This window comes from Vulpes lagopus, chromosome 1 (genome assembly GCF_018345385.1).
Source record: "Vulpes lagopus strain Blue_001 chromosome 1, ASM1834538v1, whole genome shotgun sequence".
NCBI classification, from domain to species: domain Eukaryota; kingdom Metazoa; phylum Chordata; class Mammalia; order Carnivora; family Canidae; genus Vulpes; species Vulpes lagopus.
The window spans coordinates 88,564,450-88,582,539 of record NC_054824.1 but is presented as its reverse complement, the minus strand read 5'-3'; the positions used below and the strand labels follow the sequence as shown (position 1 = coordinate 88,582,539).

At 32.3% G+C, this 18,090-nt stretch overlaps 1 protein-coding gene across 1 annotated transcript in view; it reads left to right on the top strand.

Annotated features, from left to right (window-relative positions):
* Positions 1–18,090, top strand: part of NECTIN3 (nectin cell adhesion molecule 3) — a 120,385-nt gene that overhangs the window by 59,951 nt on the left and 42,344 nt on the right. Inside the window, exons 6-7 of the mRNA XM_041726056.1 lie at positions 10,548–10,686; positions 12,812–12,896. Of these exons, the coding sequence (XP_041581990.1) occupies positions 10,548–10,686; positions 12,812–12,896 (224 nt within the window). The remainder of the gene's footprint in view (positions 1–10,547; positions 10,687–12,811; positions 12,897–18,090) is intronic.

The window sequence follows — 18,090 nt, the reverse complement described above, 5'->3', positions numbered from 1 at the left end:
TAATGGTATGTACTATATATGTCCTTCCTAAAAATTGAAGAGTTCTCTTTACTTAAGGAAAATATTTTTGAGAGAATTATTAAGCCAACAGCTATACTATGGCCACTTAACAAGAATCTATAGTTTTTCATTCTTTTAAAGATAAGTTCCAATCTTATAAAAGTAAAACGATATTAGGTAAAGATCGATATTAAGAAAACATTTTAATTTTTTTAATTCTTTCATTTTATTTCTTTGTTCTTCTGGCTAAGAAAATGTACATTTGGATTGCTTATTGTTTTTGTATGAGAATTCTTAAGCCAGCTGTATACAGGACACTTAAGTAATGCTCTTCAAAAAAAAAAGAAAGAAAGAAAGAAAAGTATTCCTTGGAGTACAATACCATGCTTAAACTTGGAATAGAATAATTTAGGATTTACACCATTTTCATTTATTTTACTTCATTGTTAACTGACTAAATGTCAGTTTTGTTATTTTAAAAAAAATATAGAAGTACCACTACATTCTGATCCTAAGAATGAAAAACTATTGTTACTATGAATATATATTCATTAACTGTGCTGTCTTTTCAACTTGCTGCCAGATCAGCCTGCATTGACATTCTTTGCCTTTCTGTGTCTTGTCTATCTTTACTGTTTCCATTAGATCCTCCTACTACTACCACCCTTCAACCTACAATTCAGTGGCATCCCTCAACTGCTGACATCGAGGATCTAGCAACAGAACCAAAAAAATTGCCCTTCCCATTGTCAACTTTGGCAACAATTAAGGATGACACAATTGGCACAATCATTGCTAGTGTAGTGGGTGGGGCTCTCTTCATAGTACTTGTAAGTGTTTTGGCTGGAATATTCTGCTATAGGAGAAGACGGACGTTTCGTGGAGACTACTTTGCCAAGAACTACATTCCACCGTCGGATATGCAGAAAGAATCACAAATAGATGTTCTTCAACAAGATGAGCTTGATTCTTACCCAGACAGTGTGAAAAAAGAAAACAAAAATCCAGTGAACAATCTAATACGGAAAGACTATTTAGAAGAGCCTGAAAAAACGCAGTGGAACAATGTAGAAAATCTCAGTAGGTTTGAAAGACCAATGGATTATTATGAAGATCTAAAAATGGGAATGAAATTCGTCAGCGATGAACATTATGACGACAATGAAGATGACTTAGTTTCACACGTAGATGGTTCGGTAATTTCCAGGAGGGAGTGGTATGTTTAGCAACCACTAAATGTGACTTACCTATGTACAATGTTTCATTCATACTAGTTGATCATTTTCAGATTGTTCATACTTTTTCTTGAGGAAGAATAAGCTTTTTCAACTTGATTTTCAAGCTTACTTTTTATATTCTAATTTGACAAATGAAAATGTAAAATCTGGGTTCAATGTATCTGAGCTGCTTTACAATTTTTTTTCAATGCTGTACTACTGTCTCAAGATTTAAATTTTAATGCAGAGTACTTTATTGGTCTGAGGCACACAGGTAAGAAGAAATGTCAACATTAAATGTATGACTTTTTTGGTACAAAAATTAAAAAGAAAAAAAAAAGGAAACTACCTTGGCATTGTGTATTAAATGTTTACCTAAGACTATAATCTCAAGTATAATGTTTGTTAAACATATACCTCTCAAAATTTATCACCACTAAATGATGCTACATCAAAATTGACTATAAAACTAATTCAAGAAATGTTTATATATATTTTTAGTATACGAAAAAATATTCTGCCTGATGAAACACCTTTCCTTTTCAAACATTATTTTCTAAGTTTCTATACAAATGGAATCTTTACCTCTGCATTTTAATGAGCCTTGCCATAATTACTGTAGAGTGGCTTTTCAAAGATATTTTGTTGCACTAAAACTGTGGTAGTAAACTCAGTGAACATGATGTGTGGAAGAGCATAATTAGCTGGTCAGTATTTTTGTCCAGAATACGTACAAGAGTTATAATAAAAACATGCCTTTTAAACATAATTACTACATTTTTTTCATCTCTGGAGGACAATTCTTAAATGTTGTATGAACATAGATTTTGATATATTAAGTGGCATAGTTTTGTTTGAATGCTTTATGTCCTAAATATAAGAACAATAATGAAAAGATGGTACGCAGTTAAATATAGTTCAGAGAGGGCATTTCAATATATGGTACAATGTGGGTAAACTAGCATTGGAGTACCAGTTTTCAGAAATGAGACATGTCAGCCAAGAATTTATACAAAGAATTTTCTAGCCCATCTTGTTTTAGTTATCTGAGACATTCAGACAGGTAAATATGCAGAAAATTAGAATAAACTTGTAAATTTGGGGTTTAATGAGAAAAATTTGAATTATAGAACCAGTCATTAACACTTACTGATGGATATGGCAAACCATCCCCCTTTTCTTCCTAAATGTATGTATTTGTTTCAAGATTTTTGTTTTTCCAATTAAAACTGGAAACATCATAAGGTTTTTTGTTTTGTTTTTGTTTATTGCATAATTCATTAAGTATATTCTTTCCAAAAATCATGTATCTTTTGAAAAAGAAATGTTATCTAAATCTTCAAATGTGGATCATCTTCTTTGTGAGGTAATTAAATTGCTTCTACGGTGGAGTCCTGTAAAATTGTAATAATGACAACTACTTTGAAGCCCAAAGAATATGTTTTTTCTGTTGATGATTCATTTGAAAAAGGACTGTGTAGAATTGCCTTAGGTGTTTTGCCAGGGAATTGAAGTGGAAGTTAGTAGGAAAATCATAAATAAATTATTTTGTTAATAAAAAGGCAAAGTAGGTACTTTTTTTTTTAAATCCCCCAACCACCCCACTCCTGATGATTCTCCTCAAATCTAAAGGAATGTTTTATAAGGCAAAGTTCTAACATGTTCATAGAATTTTGCAAGTAGTCAAGGCCTTATTCTAAATGATTATAACATAATTTCCTTTCTTTGAACTAGCAGTATTTTGTGGAATTTAGAAACCTATTTTATTTCTCTTCCCAAACAGTCACACACTTAGTCTAAAACTATAATATCAGCTAAGGATACAGGTAAGCTCACTCATATATTGTTAAAAATATCTGGTTTTAATATAATTAACCACTGATGTACAAATACTAGGAAAACTTTATTGGTAATACCCTGTGATTGAAGTGGACTTTATGTTTTAATTTAAATACTCGCACTGAGATGGCCACAAGAAAGATGGATCTAAAATTCTTGCCATGGAAGATGTGAATTGTGGCTTTTTTGTTCACAATTTCATCTTTAGAACAATGGTTTAAAATGCCATATGAATCTAAGCAGAATAATCACTGTATCAATCTCAACTTGAGTGCAATCTGAAAGAAATTAGCAATGTATTTTAAGAACTGCATTTTAAAAATATAAATACTTAGTGATTAAGATCTTCCTTTAATATTGTGGCCATTATGTGTTTAGGGTGGACATTTTTGTTTGTTTTTTTACGGGAGAGGGTGACATGGAAAACTGCAAGTGAGTGTTTGATACATTCTGTATCCTTAAACTAAATCATTTGGCAAACAAAAAGATTAAAAAAAATCATAAAAACTGATACTAGTTAAGACTTTCTGAAGCATTGCACTGCTGTTTATTAGAACTTTGTTTACTGTACATAGAGACTTATTTGTGAACATGAATAGTCATTAAACATTTTTGTTAAATTAATTTTTTAGTATCAGTGGTATTTACAGCTAATTGATAGGTCGATATGAAAATCCTTTTCTTTTTCTGGAAAAGATGGAAGAATGTTTTACTTTATTTTGACCATTTTTATTTTTGTTTCTTTATTCTTTGAACTGGCTTCTCATTTTTGTTTTCGCTTTCGGGTTTTCTTTCACACTGGTTAAAATATTTCAGTAATGCAGGGATGATGAATGCAATTTTTTTTGCCATTTTTATTAAAATACATTAAAACTTTAATAGGCTAGGGGTTAACTTTAAAAGTGACATTTGAGGAGTACATTATAGTTGAAATATTTAGTATTTTACCATGTGCCTAAAAGGTTTCTATTTGATAAGTCTAAGATTAAAGAAACCATTAAGGTTTTTCAGTAGTAAGTATTGCTTCTGATAGCCATATATAGGAATGTTTTCTAAAGACAACCCTAGCTAAATGTGTAGCAGAAGGGCTTGTAGGAAGTACAATATGAGTGCAAGAATTGAGATAAATATAACAATTTATATGTGAAAACATTTTATTTGAGTTTGATTTTGTTTTTGGTAAATACTAAAGGTATATGAACAAGAAGTTGTGAATGTATGGAAATAATCAGTGTAAAATATAAGAAGGAAGAAATGGTACCCATATTTTTAATTCTAATAGAGGAACGATTTATAGATTTAATTGTTTTTTCTATTCACTTGTTAATTGGAAATGTATCATTCATAAGAAACTCCTTTCTCAAATTTTTGGTGTATTGAGTTTGCATTTAATTTCAATTTGTACCAGTGGTTTTTACTTTTTTTTTTTCCACCAAATTATTTATCAGGTGGTAGCCCTAATAGCCATGCAACAAATATTTAAATAAAAGTTTTAAAAAAAATTCTTTAGAGGCATATTTGTATACCAAGCCTGTATCTCTGTATTACCTTCTTTGTCCTCATTATGTTATTTGCTGGAGCGTGTGTGTACGTGTGTGTGTGTGTGTGTGTGTGTGTGTGTGTGTGTGTGTGTAGTATGTATAATCTAGTTTCTTATATTTTAAGTAATGAAGTTTTTGTGGGAATTTGAAATCTATTTTATTTCTCTACCCAAACAAGACTATATCAGGTTAAGGATACAGTTAAATAAAGTTTGAGGAGAGAGAGCATCTAAGTTGGTAGGTTAGCCATTACAGAATTTGCTCTCCATAGTCATGAATTACCTGTTTCTCTAGTCTTAGCAGTTAAAACGAATTTTGAATATTTTTGCTGAGAGTGTGTGATTTAAGTTAAATTATGTATATACATTGGCTTTCCATTTGGATGAACACATTTCACAAGATATTTTGTAAGTTGACATTTAGTGTTTTTCACTTATAAACATTGTATTTGTAATGGCTTTCATTATAAATGCCATTGCTTCTAATTGTAACCATCTCCCTGTTTTCTATCTCTGCTGTTTAAAATTATACTTGTTTTCCTAAACTTTAAATTATTTTAAAGCAAGCAGTGGGTTCTTTTGTTTGTTTTTGTTTTAAAATAGCATACATTTTGACTGGATTAAACTTGGTTTTCCTTTTGTTATACCAATGAATATTCAGGCATGAAGTAATCTCTGGAATAGTATACACAGCATAACAACTTTTCTATATTCTAAAAAATGCTTTCTGTTTAATATTTGTTTTCTTCTATTCAGTAAGCTGCAAGGTTTTTTTTCTTTTTGTTTTGTTTGTTACCTATCTACTTTGGGTTGAGTAGTGATAGATTTGCTTACAAAAGCTTTTGCTGTATATATCCTTAGGGGTTATCTTCTTGAACCTTGATGATAGTTATTTTATCAAGTTCATTTCAATTTATGAGGATAAAACTATTCAATTTTGGGTTGTCCTAGTTCATTTATATTTTCTGCTGCTATTCTGGCTGGGTGTTGTGGGTGAAGCAGAGTGAAGGTGAATTTAGTAGGATAACTTGAAAATATAATCTTCAAAACTTGAAAGAATAATTCGAGGCCTCATTTCCTTATTTCATATATAATATTTCTGTAGAGACATATCTAATATCACAGTCTCAGTTTTGAGAATTATCTCAGGAAACACCTATTTTTTTGAAGGGATAGTTTGAGCTAAAAAGCCCGAGGTAACTAGATCTAGAAAACTGGCCCCCCTTTAAAAAAAAATTTATTATGGGTAATTAATACAAAAGTAGTATAGAATAATGACATGAACATTTGTGTACCTGCTTCAGTTATTATCAACTCATGATCAGTCTTGTTCTCTTCATTCTACCAGTTCTTTGCAGGAATGACATTTACTAGGCATAAATGTTTACTAATCTATAACCTGGATTAGCACTCATACCCCCATTTGGTCTGTGTGTCAGATGTTCACCTGTCATCCAGGGACCCATGTCATGCCTCTTTTACATTCTTGACCTCTAGTTAAATCTAGGGTACTTATTAGTTCTCTCAGCTGAGCTCTCACATATCCCAGTCAGCCACAATATGTTGACTGTGCTGAGAGGGAACAACGGAGTGTCTATTTGATTTCATTCTGGAACTGTCCTACTCCACACTGGCCACAGGACTTTTTGGGTGCCTTGTATAGCAAGTGAACTCCTGACATTTGGACTAAGTGGGGCTACCCATGCCAGTCTGTGTATTATATACTAGTACAAAATTTATTTTGTGATTATCACTTACCCTTAAAAAAGGGATAGGATAAATGATCTCTACACTGGAAAAAAAATATTTTTATGGATTCTCTATAAAGGACTAGATGTATCAAAAGTTAAGCATTAAAAGGGGCTATTGAAAAAGATATATTTATGGAGAAAATTGGTAATACAGTGATAGGTATTATAGGGAGCAAATAGAAGTTGAGAAGGTAAGTTTGTAGAAAATTGACAACGTGTGAATCATGCAATGACTTCACTGAAATTTTGGTGAAGGGAATGGAAAAAAATGAAACTTTCAATTAATTGTTAGTACTTAGTGTTTGAATGTAAGTGTGAAAAGGGCCTGTAGATTTCTGTACTCATTCTAAGTGGTTTTAGCAAATTTCTGTATTTTACTATATAGAATAGTATCTTTTTCAAATCTTGTCATGTGAACTAGGTGAACACATGTTTGAATAGCTATCACATATTTTTTTATTCATATGTATCAGTAATAAAGACAAACTTAAATTCAGTTTAGTAGTTATATGTACATTTTTTTTAAAGTAACGGAATTTCTGTGTATTGTTTCTTTTGGTGTGATGTGATGTGTTAACAGATTTTTGAATATGTTCCCTAAAGGCATATGCATGATATCTCTGGTGATGGTCAGTAAGCCTCTGTTATATTGGGGAATACTAATTTTTTGTTTTTGTAGATGAGTTTCCAATATCTGTGGATTAATGCAGCTGTCATGATAATAGGAAGCTGTTCTTTTGAAATACACACATACAAATCTTGTGACTGTTTTAACATTTTTGTCTTGTTTTCTGCTGATCGTAAGCATATAGTTAAGATTTAGTAGGCTATCTTTTTGGGTGATGGTAATGTTGCTTCACGTCAGTCCCTCAGTAAATTAACTGAATGTTTAAAAACGTCACATTTTTATGTTAGACATTTGCTTATTTTTTTTGCTTTCGTGTAATATAGAGTCTGTGTAGATTATGTGGACAGAGATGTGGAGGAGGCAGTGTTGGTACTAAATTCTCAATTTTCATTAAAATTCTTTGACTTGAATGCAAGAAATTTTAGCCCTTCCTTTGCAGTTTAGAGTAGTGTTCATCATCTCCTTAAATGTATTCTGCATTTGTTTTTTTGTCAATTAGTAGAAGAATCAGAAAAGGAATTATGAAGTATATCCCATATATGTATTTAACATAGTTTATCTATATAGTATATCTGGTTGGTAAATGGATTTATAACCTGGCTTTTCTTTCAGTTGCTCTTTTCGGCACTCATTAGACTGTTGTGATACTAAGAAGAGGTGTACAAAGAAAGGATAAATATGAGTGAAGGATGAATGGAACCAAGGGAAATAAATATGCCCACTTAAGTTAGAAGGCAGAGTTATGGTCTACATGCAGTCAACTAACTCCTAAGTTACAGAGTCCTAGAGCTAGGAATTATAAGACTAATGGGACAAAAGTAGATAAGTAGACCATAACTTAAATGTTTAACAAATAGTATCTATTTGGACTTGAGAATTACTTAAGGATATTAATAATATAGAGAGTTGGGAATTACTTTAGGATATGAAGTCTGTGATTATGTTTTAGTACAAGCACTACCAAATTTAATATCTTTACCAAGATTAGCTGAAAGGTTTTCTTGGAGGTGTGAAGTTTGATGAATGTATAATGAATGATCTGTACATTGAAAATCTTATATTCAAAGAGTAACCTGAGTTTTTAAAAAATAATTTTGGAAGTATTACTATAAATATGGTATTAACTTTGTCCTTATCATCAAGGTAACCCTCAAATTTGAATTCAGTACACTTGGGCAAAAATGATAGGATTGCTTTTTATCCCTTAGCAAAATAAAGATTTCCTATAAAGGAATAGGGATATATTTAGAGTAAGTAGTGTGGAATAAATAGCATACTTGACACATTGGGATTTTTTTTTATTTGGTGCCACTGATGATGTGTATGGCCTTGGTCACAAAACCTCAGGCGCCTAACCGTAATAGGTTTCGATTGACCTATTGTTAAAGGCAGAATACAAAGCTATAATTTTTGGTGGGAAAAGTGATAGTGTAGAGTAGAAATTATTCCTAGATCATTCCAGATCTTCAAACATTTACAAGAGCAGAGTAGTATTTGACTGGCTTGGATTTCAGACTTTTCCTCATGTAACATATTCAAATGGAGATAGTAAGGATTAGAGAAATGAGCAATAATAGGAAGATAAATGAGGCACGTGTTAGGAAATAAGGGGTAAGGTCCTGAATGACTAAGCTGATTATTGATTAAAATAATTGTGTATCTGGGGCCACCTGGGTGGCTCAGTTGGCTCAGGTCTTGATCTCAGGGTTGTGAGTTCAAGGACAACCTCGCATTGGGCTTGAACTCACACACACACACACAAATTGTATATCTTACTATTTTTAGATTCTAATCAGTGTTTGAAAGGTTACTGTAGTGGGTTACTTAACATTGGCATAAGTTTCTTAGTCTAGAATGAGACTAATAAAATGACTCATTATTTAACAAACCGAGGGCTGTTAGTTTGCTAAGGAATTTTATAATTAAGTAAAACCTTGTTTTTTAGCAAACACCTTGCGACTGACATTCTAATAGAAACAAAATTGGAAAGTACTTCTAAATAAGTATTTATATGAAAATACTATGATGGTAAGTTGGTGAAACATACTTCAAAACTGATAGTGCTTTAATTCTCTTTAAATTTGCCATGTCTGGTTCCAGCAACGGTCATTGCAATTATTTAGAAGTTTATATGGAAAAAAAAAAAGTTTATATGAAGGTCCACTCAAATAAAAGCTAAGAGTTCTTCATTTCCAAGTACCAGACCAAAAGGAGATTCTAAGTTGAATACTGCAAAAAAACATTTTCTCCCAGTAAGGGCATAAAGGTGGTGGCTTCTAGCCTGCCCCAGCTAACTTTATTTCACTCTTTGTTCTCTATTACTACTTGATCGAATAACCTTGGGCAGAATATTTAACTTTAGAACTACAGTATTTTCATTTATACGATATTATCTTAAACATTTATCTTATTGGTTAAAAAGATAAAATTGTGTGTCTGTGTATATATATATTTTTTGAAGATTTTATTTATTCATGAGAGACAGACGAGAGACAGAGACCTAGGCAGAGGGAGAAACCTGCTCCCTGCAGGGAGCCTGATAAAGGACTCGATCCCAGGACCCTGAGATCATGCCCTGAGCCAAGGGCAGACACTCAACCACTGAGCCACCCAGGCATATATTGATGGTAGTTACTCAAAAAGTTTAATGTTGCTGAAATTATCAAAATAATATTTACACATAATGATTGAATAATATTTACATATAATATTGTCATATCCATAATACTTATATTTGAAAATACATAGTTATAATAGTTTTAGTATATTCCCTTATTTGGGTATTCATAAGATAGAGTGACTAAATTTTTCAGAACTGTATGAAATGATAATTGCTAAGTATGTTTTTAAAATCCTTAACAAAATTTATTGTGCAGGCTGGGAAAGATAAATAGTTATTTAGAAATTACGTATGTTTATAGTGAAGGGATAGAGAAGATTTCCCACTTACTTTTGTAGGAGAGACACTACCTTTAGTGTACTTTGTATTAGATGTTCATGAATTAAGGGAAATAAATTATCTTCAACAAGTGCTGTTTTTATAATACCTCTTTAAAAAAATTTACAGTGTCATTTTCGACTGTATTTATTAGGCTTGGGATTTTTTTTTATGTCTTTGGTTTGCCCCATCTTACAGGCTTTTGGTTTTTTTAATAAAACTTCTTTTATGATTTTACTAGAATAAAAATGTAAATGTATATATATTGTTGGTTAACTCAATAATGAAAAAAATTGTTTTATCTTTTAGAGTAAGAACTTGAAATAGTTTTCATCTTTTTTTCTGTTCTCCTCCAGACATTCTTTGCCCATAGAAAATAGACTTACTCATATCTTACTGGGGATATTATTTTCATAACTTGAAAAAAAGCAAAGCTGAATTATGCTAAAGTGACATCTTGCAAGGGAAAAGGGTGTTAGCATAATCCTACAAAAAGAATCAAATTTGGGGTCTCCTAAGCATGCTATTGGGTAACATGTTCAATCAGTCCTTGATCATTTTTGAAATTAGGCTATGCAAACTCAAAAACTCTTTTTAAAATTGTTTGAAAAGCCTAATTTTTGTTGCTTTACAGATGTCCCATTTAAGCAGACCTCTTCCATAGCTGTAGCTGGAGCTGTAATTGGAGCTGTCCTTGCTCTTTTCATCATTGCGGTCTTTGTGACTGTCCTGCTGACTCCTCGAAAAAAGAGACCATCCTATCTTGACAAAGTGTAGGTAACTTTTTTGCTTGTGTTCAACATTCTGTATGAGTCAGTCTTTGTATTTATCTTTACAGCTACTCCTATGTAAGGCATCTGATGAATGAGAGTAAAGATACTGTTAGATCTTGTGAGATGACCATGGTTTCATCAGAATGTACTGTTCTGGTAAAAAGTGTAATGGGGCCATTGAAGACAAATATATTAAACACCTCTTCCACCTATGAATATAAGCATCTTTCCAAATAAAATGTAATGACATTTTATTTTGTCCTGCCTTCTGAATAAACATGCAGGTCTTTGATGAAGTGTGGTTGAAAGAGAGGTTTGAAATATCTTAGAAGTTTAATTGTTTCTCTGGATTGTATATGCAAGTCCTAGGTATGGATAGATCTTAACTTCAATTGCCAAGAATTATCAAATACATTGAGTTTTAAAGCTTTTCTTCCTTTAACAATTTTGGTTTTGATGAATTACAAAATGTGCAACTTTTTTATTTAAAGAGAAAGCAGTATTTAGGGTGTAGTCATTGAGCTAAAAATGCTAAAGCAGAAATTGCACTTTGCTGTAGAATCAAAAAACCAACGTCCCAATACACTTAATTCCATCAACAGCTTTGTTGCTTCATCTGTGAAATGTGAATAATGATTTTTCCTACTTACCTCCCATGGTTTTGATGAGTAGAAGAAGATGATATTGTTTATGAAACTGTGACATTTTATACAAATGGCATTATTTCTTATACGGTTATTATTTTTGTATTAAGAGGCTCTCAGTGTGTTTCTTGTCTTCATAAATGCTGTGTGTATGTCTCGGCCCCTCTAATCTGGCACAGTTATGGGATAGATCTTCTTGGATTAAAGACACCTGAGTGTTAGTCGCAGCTCTATCCTGATCAAAATAGTGGTATGATCCTGAACAGATCACATCACCTCCATGGCCCTTGGTTTTCTCACCCAAATGACCAATAGCATCTTGGAGCTATAAATTTGCTGTAATTTTAATTAGATTAAAGGAAATAATTACCTTTAAAGAACTGCAAAGTATCTTTACAACACCTGTAACAATGATTCTTTAACATTTATAGTTAGAGTAATTTTTATAGATCTTTACTATTTCAAGAGTAACTAGCTTGTGGTTAACTTTAATTCCCAAGATCCCAAGTTATCTCAGGTTTTTCTATAATTTCAAAAACATAATTTACTAATAGGCTACGTAATTACATCCGTGTAACCATTTTATTTGTTGTTTGAATTCTGTTCATTTAAGATATTATTTCATGCCCACATTGAGGAATTATTAAGCCACAGAGTTCGTAATTACTTTGGCCTTTAGAGATTTCATTCTTTTTATTTTTTAATATAGGTAACATTTTTGTTTTAGTCATCACAAGTATTGAAAATTAGTTATCTGTGAACTTCAAAAGTATGAGAAGATGAAAATTTGTTTTCTAAAATGCAGAGAGCTTACAAGATATACTTAATTTTTATTGTAACAATAATGCTTAAATACATGAAAATGTAGGTTTTTAAAAATTGATTAGTTTTTTTTCTAAAATAAATGTATTCCCTGAGGATGTAATAGGCCCTTTGTTCATTTTAGGTGACAAGAGTTATATGGTCTTTAGTTGAATAATCTTGATTTGCAAGATGGATATTCTAAGAGGAACCATGGCTTTTGAAAATGGGTTTTGAAATTCCATGGGTTTGCAAATACTTCCAAAATACAATGTAACTTTTTTCATTATCATTTTAAGATACAGTTTTTAAAAAATCACTTTTATGACACTTTGCCTTCCATTGCACGTGTTTGACTCTCTTTAAAATGATGGTAGGCATAGTCAGATGGATACTTAAGTAAATTGGTTATGTACTAGGTCACTTGCCTAATAATAATTTTCAGGAAATTCTTCCATTTGAGTAACTTCTTTAAATGAATCAATTAGATTGGTTTTAAATATTGGAACTTTAAAACCAGGCTTTTTTCCTCATGTGTGATAGGGTAATGGAAATATAAAAACTAAATTAAGCATGTATTAGTGTGAGGAAAATATCCTCAAAACTTAAGAGAACCTTAATTGTCCAACCCCCTTTTTTTCTAAATGTTGCAGTCACATTTATTAACCTTTTTAATGCAGGATCGACCTTCCACCCACACATAAACCACCTCCCATGTATGAAGAACGATCCCCCCCATTGCTTCAAAAAGACCTTCTATATCAGGTATGTGTTCGTGATTACACTTAAAATAAAATGAAATAAAAAATTATAAGTAATGTATATGGAGTATTATCTAGTCACCATTAAATGTTGCATAATAATACATAATCATTTCTTTGAAACCTTTAAACGATCAAACTTTTCCAAAAAGGTGGTAAGAAAAGATGTGATAGCTGGTGTAGATAGGACAAATCAACTCTGTCTTAACAGTAGAAATTTTTACTAAAAGCTTATGGCCAAAGACTTACTATTAATATAGATTTATTGACATATAGAATCATTGTAAAATATGCATTTTTACATAAAATTAAAGAAAAATTGAATGTCTTTGGTAGGATATGAGAAAGAGCTTTTCCTCCTTGGAATATGTATTTTATTTTTGTTTCTTTTCAGTATACTCAAGGTCTAAATTTTAGCATTCCTTTATTTAGGAACAAAAAGTTTATATTTCAATTTAAAATGCTAGGTATGAATATTGGTCCCTATATTACATTTATGATAATTTTTAAATTTTCTTTTGATATCAGTTTATAATAATTCATGTGAAAGAAGTAAATGTTTCTATCTCATATTCTATAACTAGATTAATATGCTTTCCTTTGGAAAGTTGAAACCATTGGAATATTTGAATACTTTCATTCCTAGCGTTAGTAGTTTTGGTTTTGTTTTTTCCCTCTAACATCCATGTTACCTTTTGGTGCTCTAACCATATATTGTGTTTTTTTTTTTTAATCTGTAGGAATATTCTATAATATTTTTCTCCCAAGATATATTTTGTATCTTCAGCTCAAATAAGGCTAATTATTTGCCCACCAATTAATTTAATTTGGTGGAAAACTCCAAGGGAATATATCTGTCAGGATGTTCTCAGCTTCTCTATTGTGGTTGACCATATAGTCAGTCTACTGCCTGAACCTGGGGCAGGAATGAACATTCTCTGGCATCTGCACTCATTGCCAGGTGGCACCAGCTTTGTTGTCTTACATAAGTTTGGTGTCTTAGGGGTGAAGGCATGCCATCTTTTCAGACCCCTTATTTTCACAGAAAGAGTATAGTTTCATATCACTTTTGGCAAGTGAATGAACTTGACAAGTAGTGTGAACTGTCAACAAAATATTTACCTAGAGCTATTGTTAACCCTGCAGAAAGAAACTTATCTTTCTCCCTCCATAAAGCTAGCAATTAATCAGGATTTTTAGATTCAGTTTTGAGAATTTTCTTAGAATTTTGTGGTAATTTTCTAGTATGACACTAACTGCATATAATTTCATTCTTGTTTGTAAAACTAATTGATCGTGTAACTTATTTAATATCTTTAGATCATATATTTATAAAATCTTATAAACTGAGAAAAAATTACTTGGTTTAGATCATCATGTGTCCTTGGTTCTAGTTTAAAAAATATGATTGCTATAAATGTATTTGCTATCAAATAAACACAAAAGGAAGATTTTTCTTGGATGATTTGAGTTGACAGAGCTAAAAACGACAATTCTTAATATCTTTGGAGTTAGGGAAGGCTTCCTGGGTTTTGGAGGTAGGAGTTATGATGCATTTAATGCAATTACTCAGTTGTTGATTAGAATAATTTGTAGTAAATTGCATACCCAAAAGTATAAACCTGAGTGGATATGAAGAGCCATGTGGAAAAGTAATGGAAAGATGAGAAAGAAAATTGAGGGGAGAACACCGGCAATGAATAACAAACAAACTCCCAACAAACTTTGGGAGTCAGAAACCATTTAGTAACATTGTGACTTTTTCTTCTTGAAATTAAGCAGGTGAAAATGTGATTCTTAAATTTTTTTTTTAATTTTATTTATTTATGATAGGCACACAGTGAGAGAGAGAGAGAAGCAGAGACATAGGCAGAGGGAGAAGCAGGCTCCATGCACCGGGAGCCCGACATGGGATTCGATCCCGGGTCTCCAGGATCGCGCCCCGGGCCAAAGGCAGGCGCCAAACCGCTGCGCCACCCAGGGATCCCTGAAAATGTGATTCTTCTATATAAACTGGTTTTAGAAAATATTGCTGAGGGTTAGCTATTTGCTGTCATTTTGCTTAATACAGTCAGAACTTGAGTTGGAGGTGAAATAATTCCTAATTCTATAAAGCTTTTAAGAATAAGTTAGGCTAAGGGCACCTGGGTGGCTCAGTCAGTTAAGTACCTGACTCTTGATTTGGTGTCAAGTCATGATCTCAGGGTCGTGAGATCAAGCCCCACTTCAGGCTCTGCCCTGGGTGTGGAGCCTGCTTAAGATTCTCTCTCTCCCTCACCTACCCCCTGGCCTCCCAGCTTACGTGCACATACTTGCTCATGCTATCTTCCTCAAAATAATAATAATAATAATAATAATAATAATAATAATAGGGCCAGAATCATTATCTATCTGTAAGATAATTTGTTATGATTCATAGATTATAATGTCATGTGTTAATTATATGGCTGTTTGTGTTTTAATTAATGTTGTGATGTCAAAATGTAAAATACACAGAACTGTGTCATGGTTACCAAGAAAATATGTAAGTATGTAATTACTATCTGATTAGTTTTGTGCAATGATAGCATGTTTTAATACTAAATGCCTTTGGAATGTTCCACTTCACTAGATAACTTGTCATCTTTAAAGTGATGTGGTAATTTCTGCCTGAAATCATTAGCCTTCAGCCCTCCTAAAATGAGAAGGTCACTAGGCCATGCTCCCAGGTGCCTCCAGTGGCTTTAAGGAAGAAGCATCCCACTAGTTCTACTCATCAGTGTTCTACCCTTGGGAAACCACAAGAACAAGCATCTCCTCACTACCCACATTTGTCCACCTTGTGTGACTCTTGCTTTTGTGGTAATGGTGCCAACACTCATCCCTGAGAAGTTTCCCTCTCAATGTAAATTAGGAGAATGAGGCCTAATATTGTGAAGAGGCAGTTTCCTTGAGTGGGAGCTATTACCATACTGCAGAGAAGATGCATGGATGCATCCATGCATCCATACTTATCTATGAGGGAAATAAAAGGGAAGTTCTTGCCTGAAGGCAAATATTAATTAAGAAATACCACCAGCTTGTCACGATTAGGTAATCTGTACAAAATTTGAATCTTCATTTAGGAAACAGATACTAACTAATGACATTAAAATATTTTTTACCTTTTTGTTATGTTTTATTATCATCTAGGTGATCTATAAGCATATTCTTGGAACAACAACAACAAAAAATCAAAACTACAGAAATTTATAGTTAGCTATGAAAGTCCTGTTTCATTACTCCATCACCAAATACACAATTTCCTTCTCCAGTGATCACCACTGTTACGAATTTCAGTATTCTCTCACACTTTATTCCATGAATTTACTTTCATGTGTATGTCATCCATATTTATATCTACAAATAGGTTTTTTTTTTAAGATTTTATTTATTCATGAGAGACACATAGAGGCAGAGAGATAGATGGGCAAAGGGAGAAGCAGGCCTCCCAAAGGGGGCCTGATGCGTGACTTGATCCCAGGACCCGAGGATCACACCCTGCATTGAAGGCAGACACTCGACCGCTGAGCCACCCAGGCATACCGAATAGCTTTTTTTTTTTTTTAAATACACAAATGTGATCATAGAATACATACTATTGTAGAAATTGCTTTCCCACTCTATTAGAGACCAGTATTTTTCAGAGTGGCCCATGTTGCTTACAGTTGTAGGGGGTTTCTTTATCTCATTCAGATTCAAATCCAGTATGAAATACTGAACACAAATAACATTTCTTTGAATTAAAATTTTGAGCAATAATTTGCATTCTATGAATAATGCTATATTTTAGCCTACAATTGTAATAATTGTATAGGGAGAGTTGTATACTCCAATGCAAAAAAATATTTCCCAGATCAACAAAAATGATCAAGGGAACATTTACAGGAAAAATATATATAACAAATATAGTCTGATTCTGGTTCAGCCTCAGATAGCATTTATTCTTGGTGGGAAGTCAAGTCTAGTAGATTCCATGAAATAGATATTGTTAACTTGCCTTTGAGGGTCATAGCAGGAATTTCAGTCAAGCAGTAATACTGTAGGGAGTGTGGTTCTTGAAGTTATTTGCACAATGCTAATATATTATTAAAAGCTTCCCAATCTCTTAATTTGAGATTTTTTTTCCTCCTTGGTACCCATTTTACAGAAGTAACCATATATCAGATGATTTTTGGTAAATTTGTTAATTTTTAGCAACCTTGAAAATGTTTTATGAACAGTATTTCAGGTGTTGGAATACACAGATCAGTTTTCATGATTTAAAACACTTGTATATGTAAATATGTGTATGTGTGTCTTAAAATTCTGTATGATTAGGTGAGATATATGCATAAAATGCTTGTGTGACTGAATTCTAAGCTGAACTTAGCTGCCTTTTTTGTGGAACACCATTTTTGCTTAAAAGAATAACTAATAAACTATGCCATTTAGACTTGAGTAATTTTGCAGACATTTTCTCACAAATCAGTGAACTGAATCTGTCACTTAGGGCAAATAACTGACAGTATTTGTTGCCAACAAAAAAATTTGAGGTTCCAAGTAAAAATTATAATTTTTATAAAACCTCTATCTGCAATCATGGGATCGACATTGGTGGGCAAATTAATGAATATTCTTTTTTTATGTTGAATAAGGAGAAGTACCAGTGTTTGTAATATCTGCGTAACTTAGTGAACCAATGATTGCCAAATACTGGTCCTATCATGCATGGGTAAAATATCCATTCAAAGTATAAGATAAATGCATGGATTTCCATGTAAGACAGTATGAAAAGTTCATTGATATGTTTTCAGAGAGCAACTAGCACCCAAAAGAAACGTACACTTGTTAAGTTTTGGTATAGTAGCAAAGGAGAATTTTCTTAATTTTCTGAAAGCAGTTTTGAAGTGTCTCTCCCTTTTCTAGCAATGTGTTTGCCTGAGGCCATGTTTTCTTCATGTATTTCAACCAAACAACCTATTGTAGCGATTGATTGCTGTAGCAAGTATGAAAATCAAACTTTCTTCTTTTGACTCAGATAGTAAAAGGATTTGCAAAAATGTAAAAAAATAAAATAAAATGCCACTCCTCACTAATTGTCATTTTGGAAAACATGGTTATTTTTTCATGTAAATGATGCTATTTGTATCCTATTATTCTGTTTATAAATTAAATATTTTAAAAGCTTCTTAGTTTTA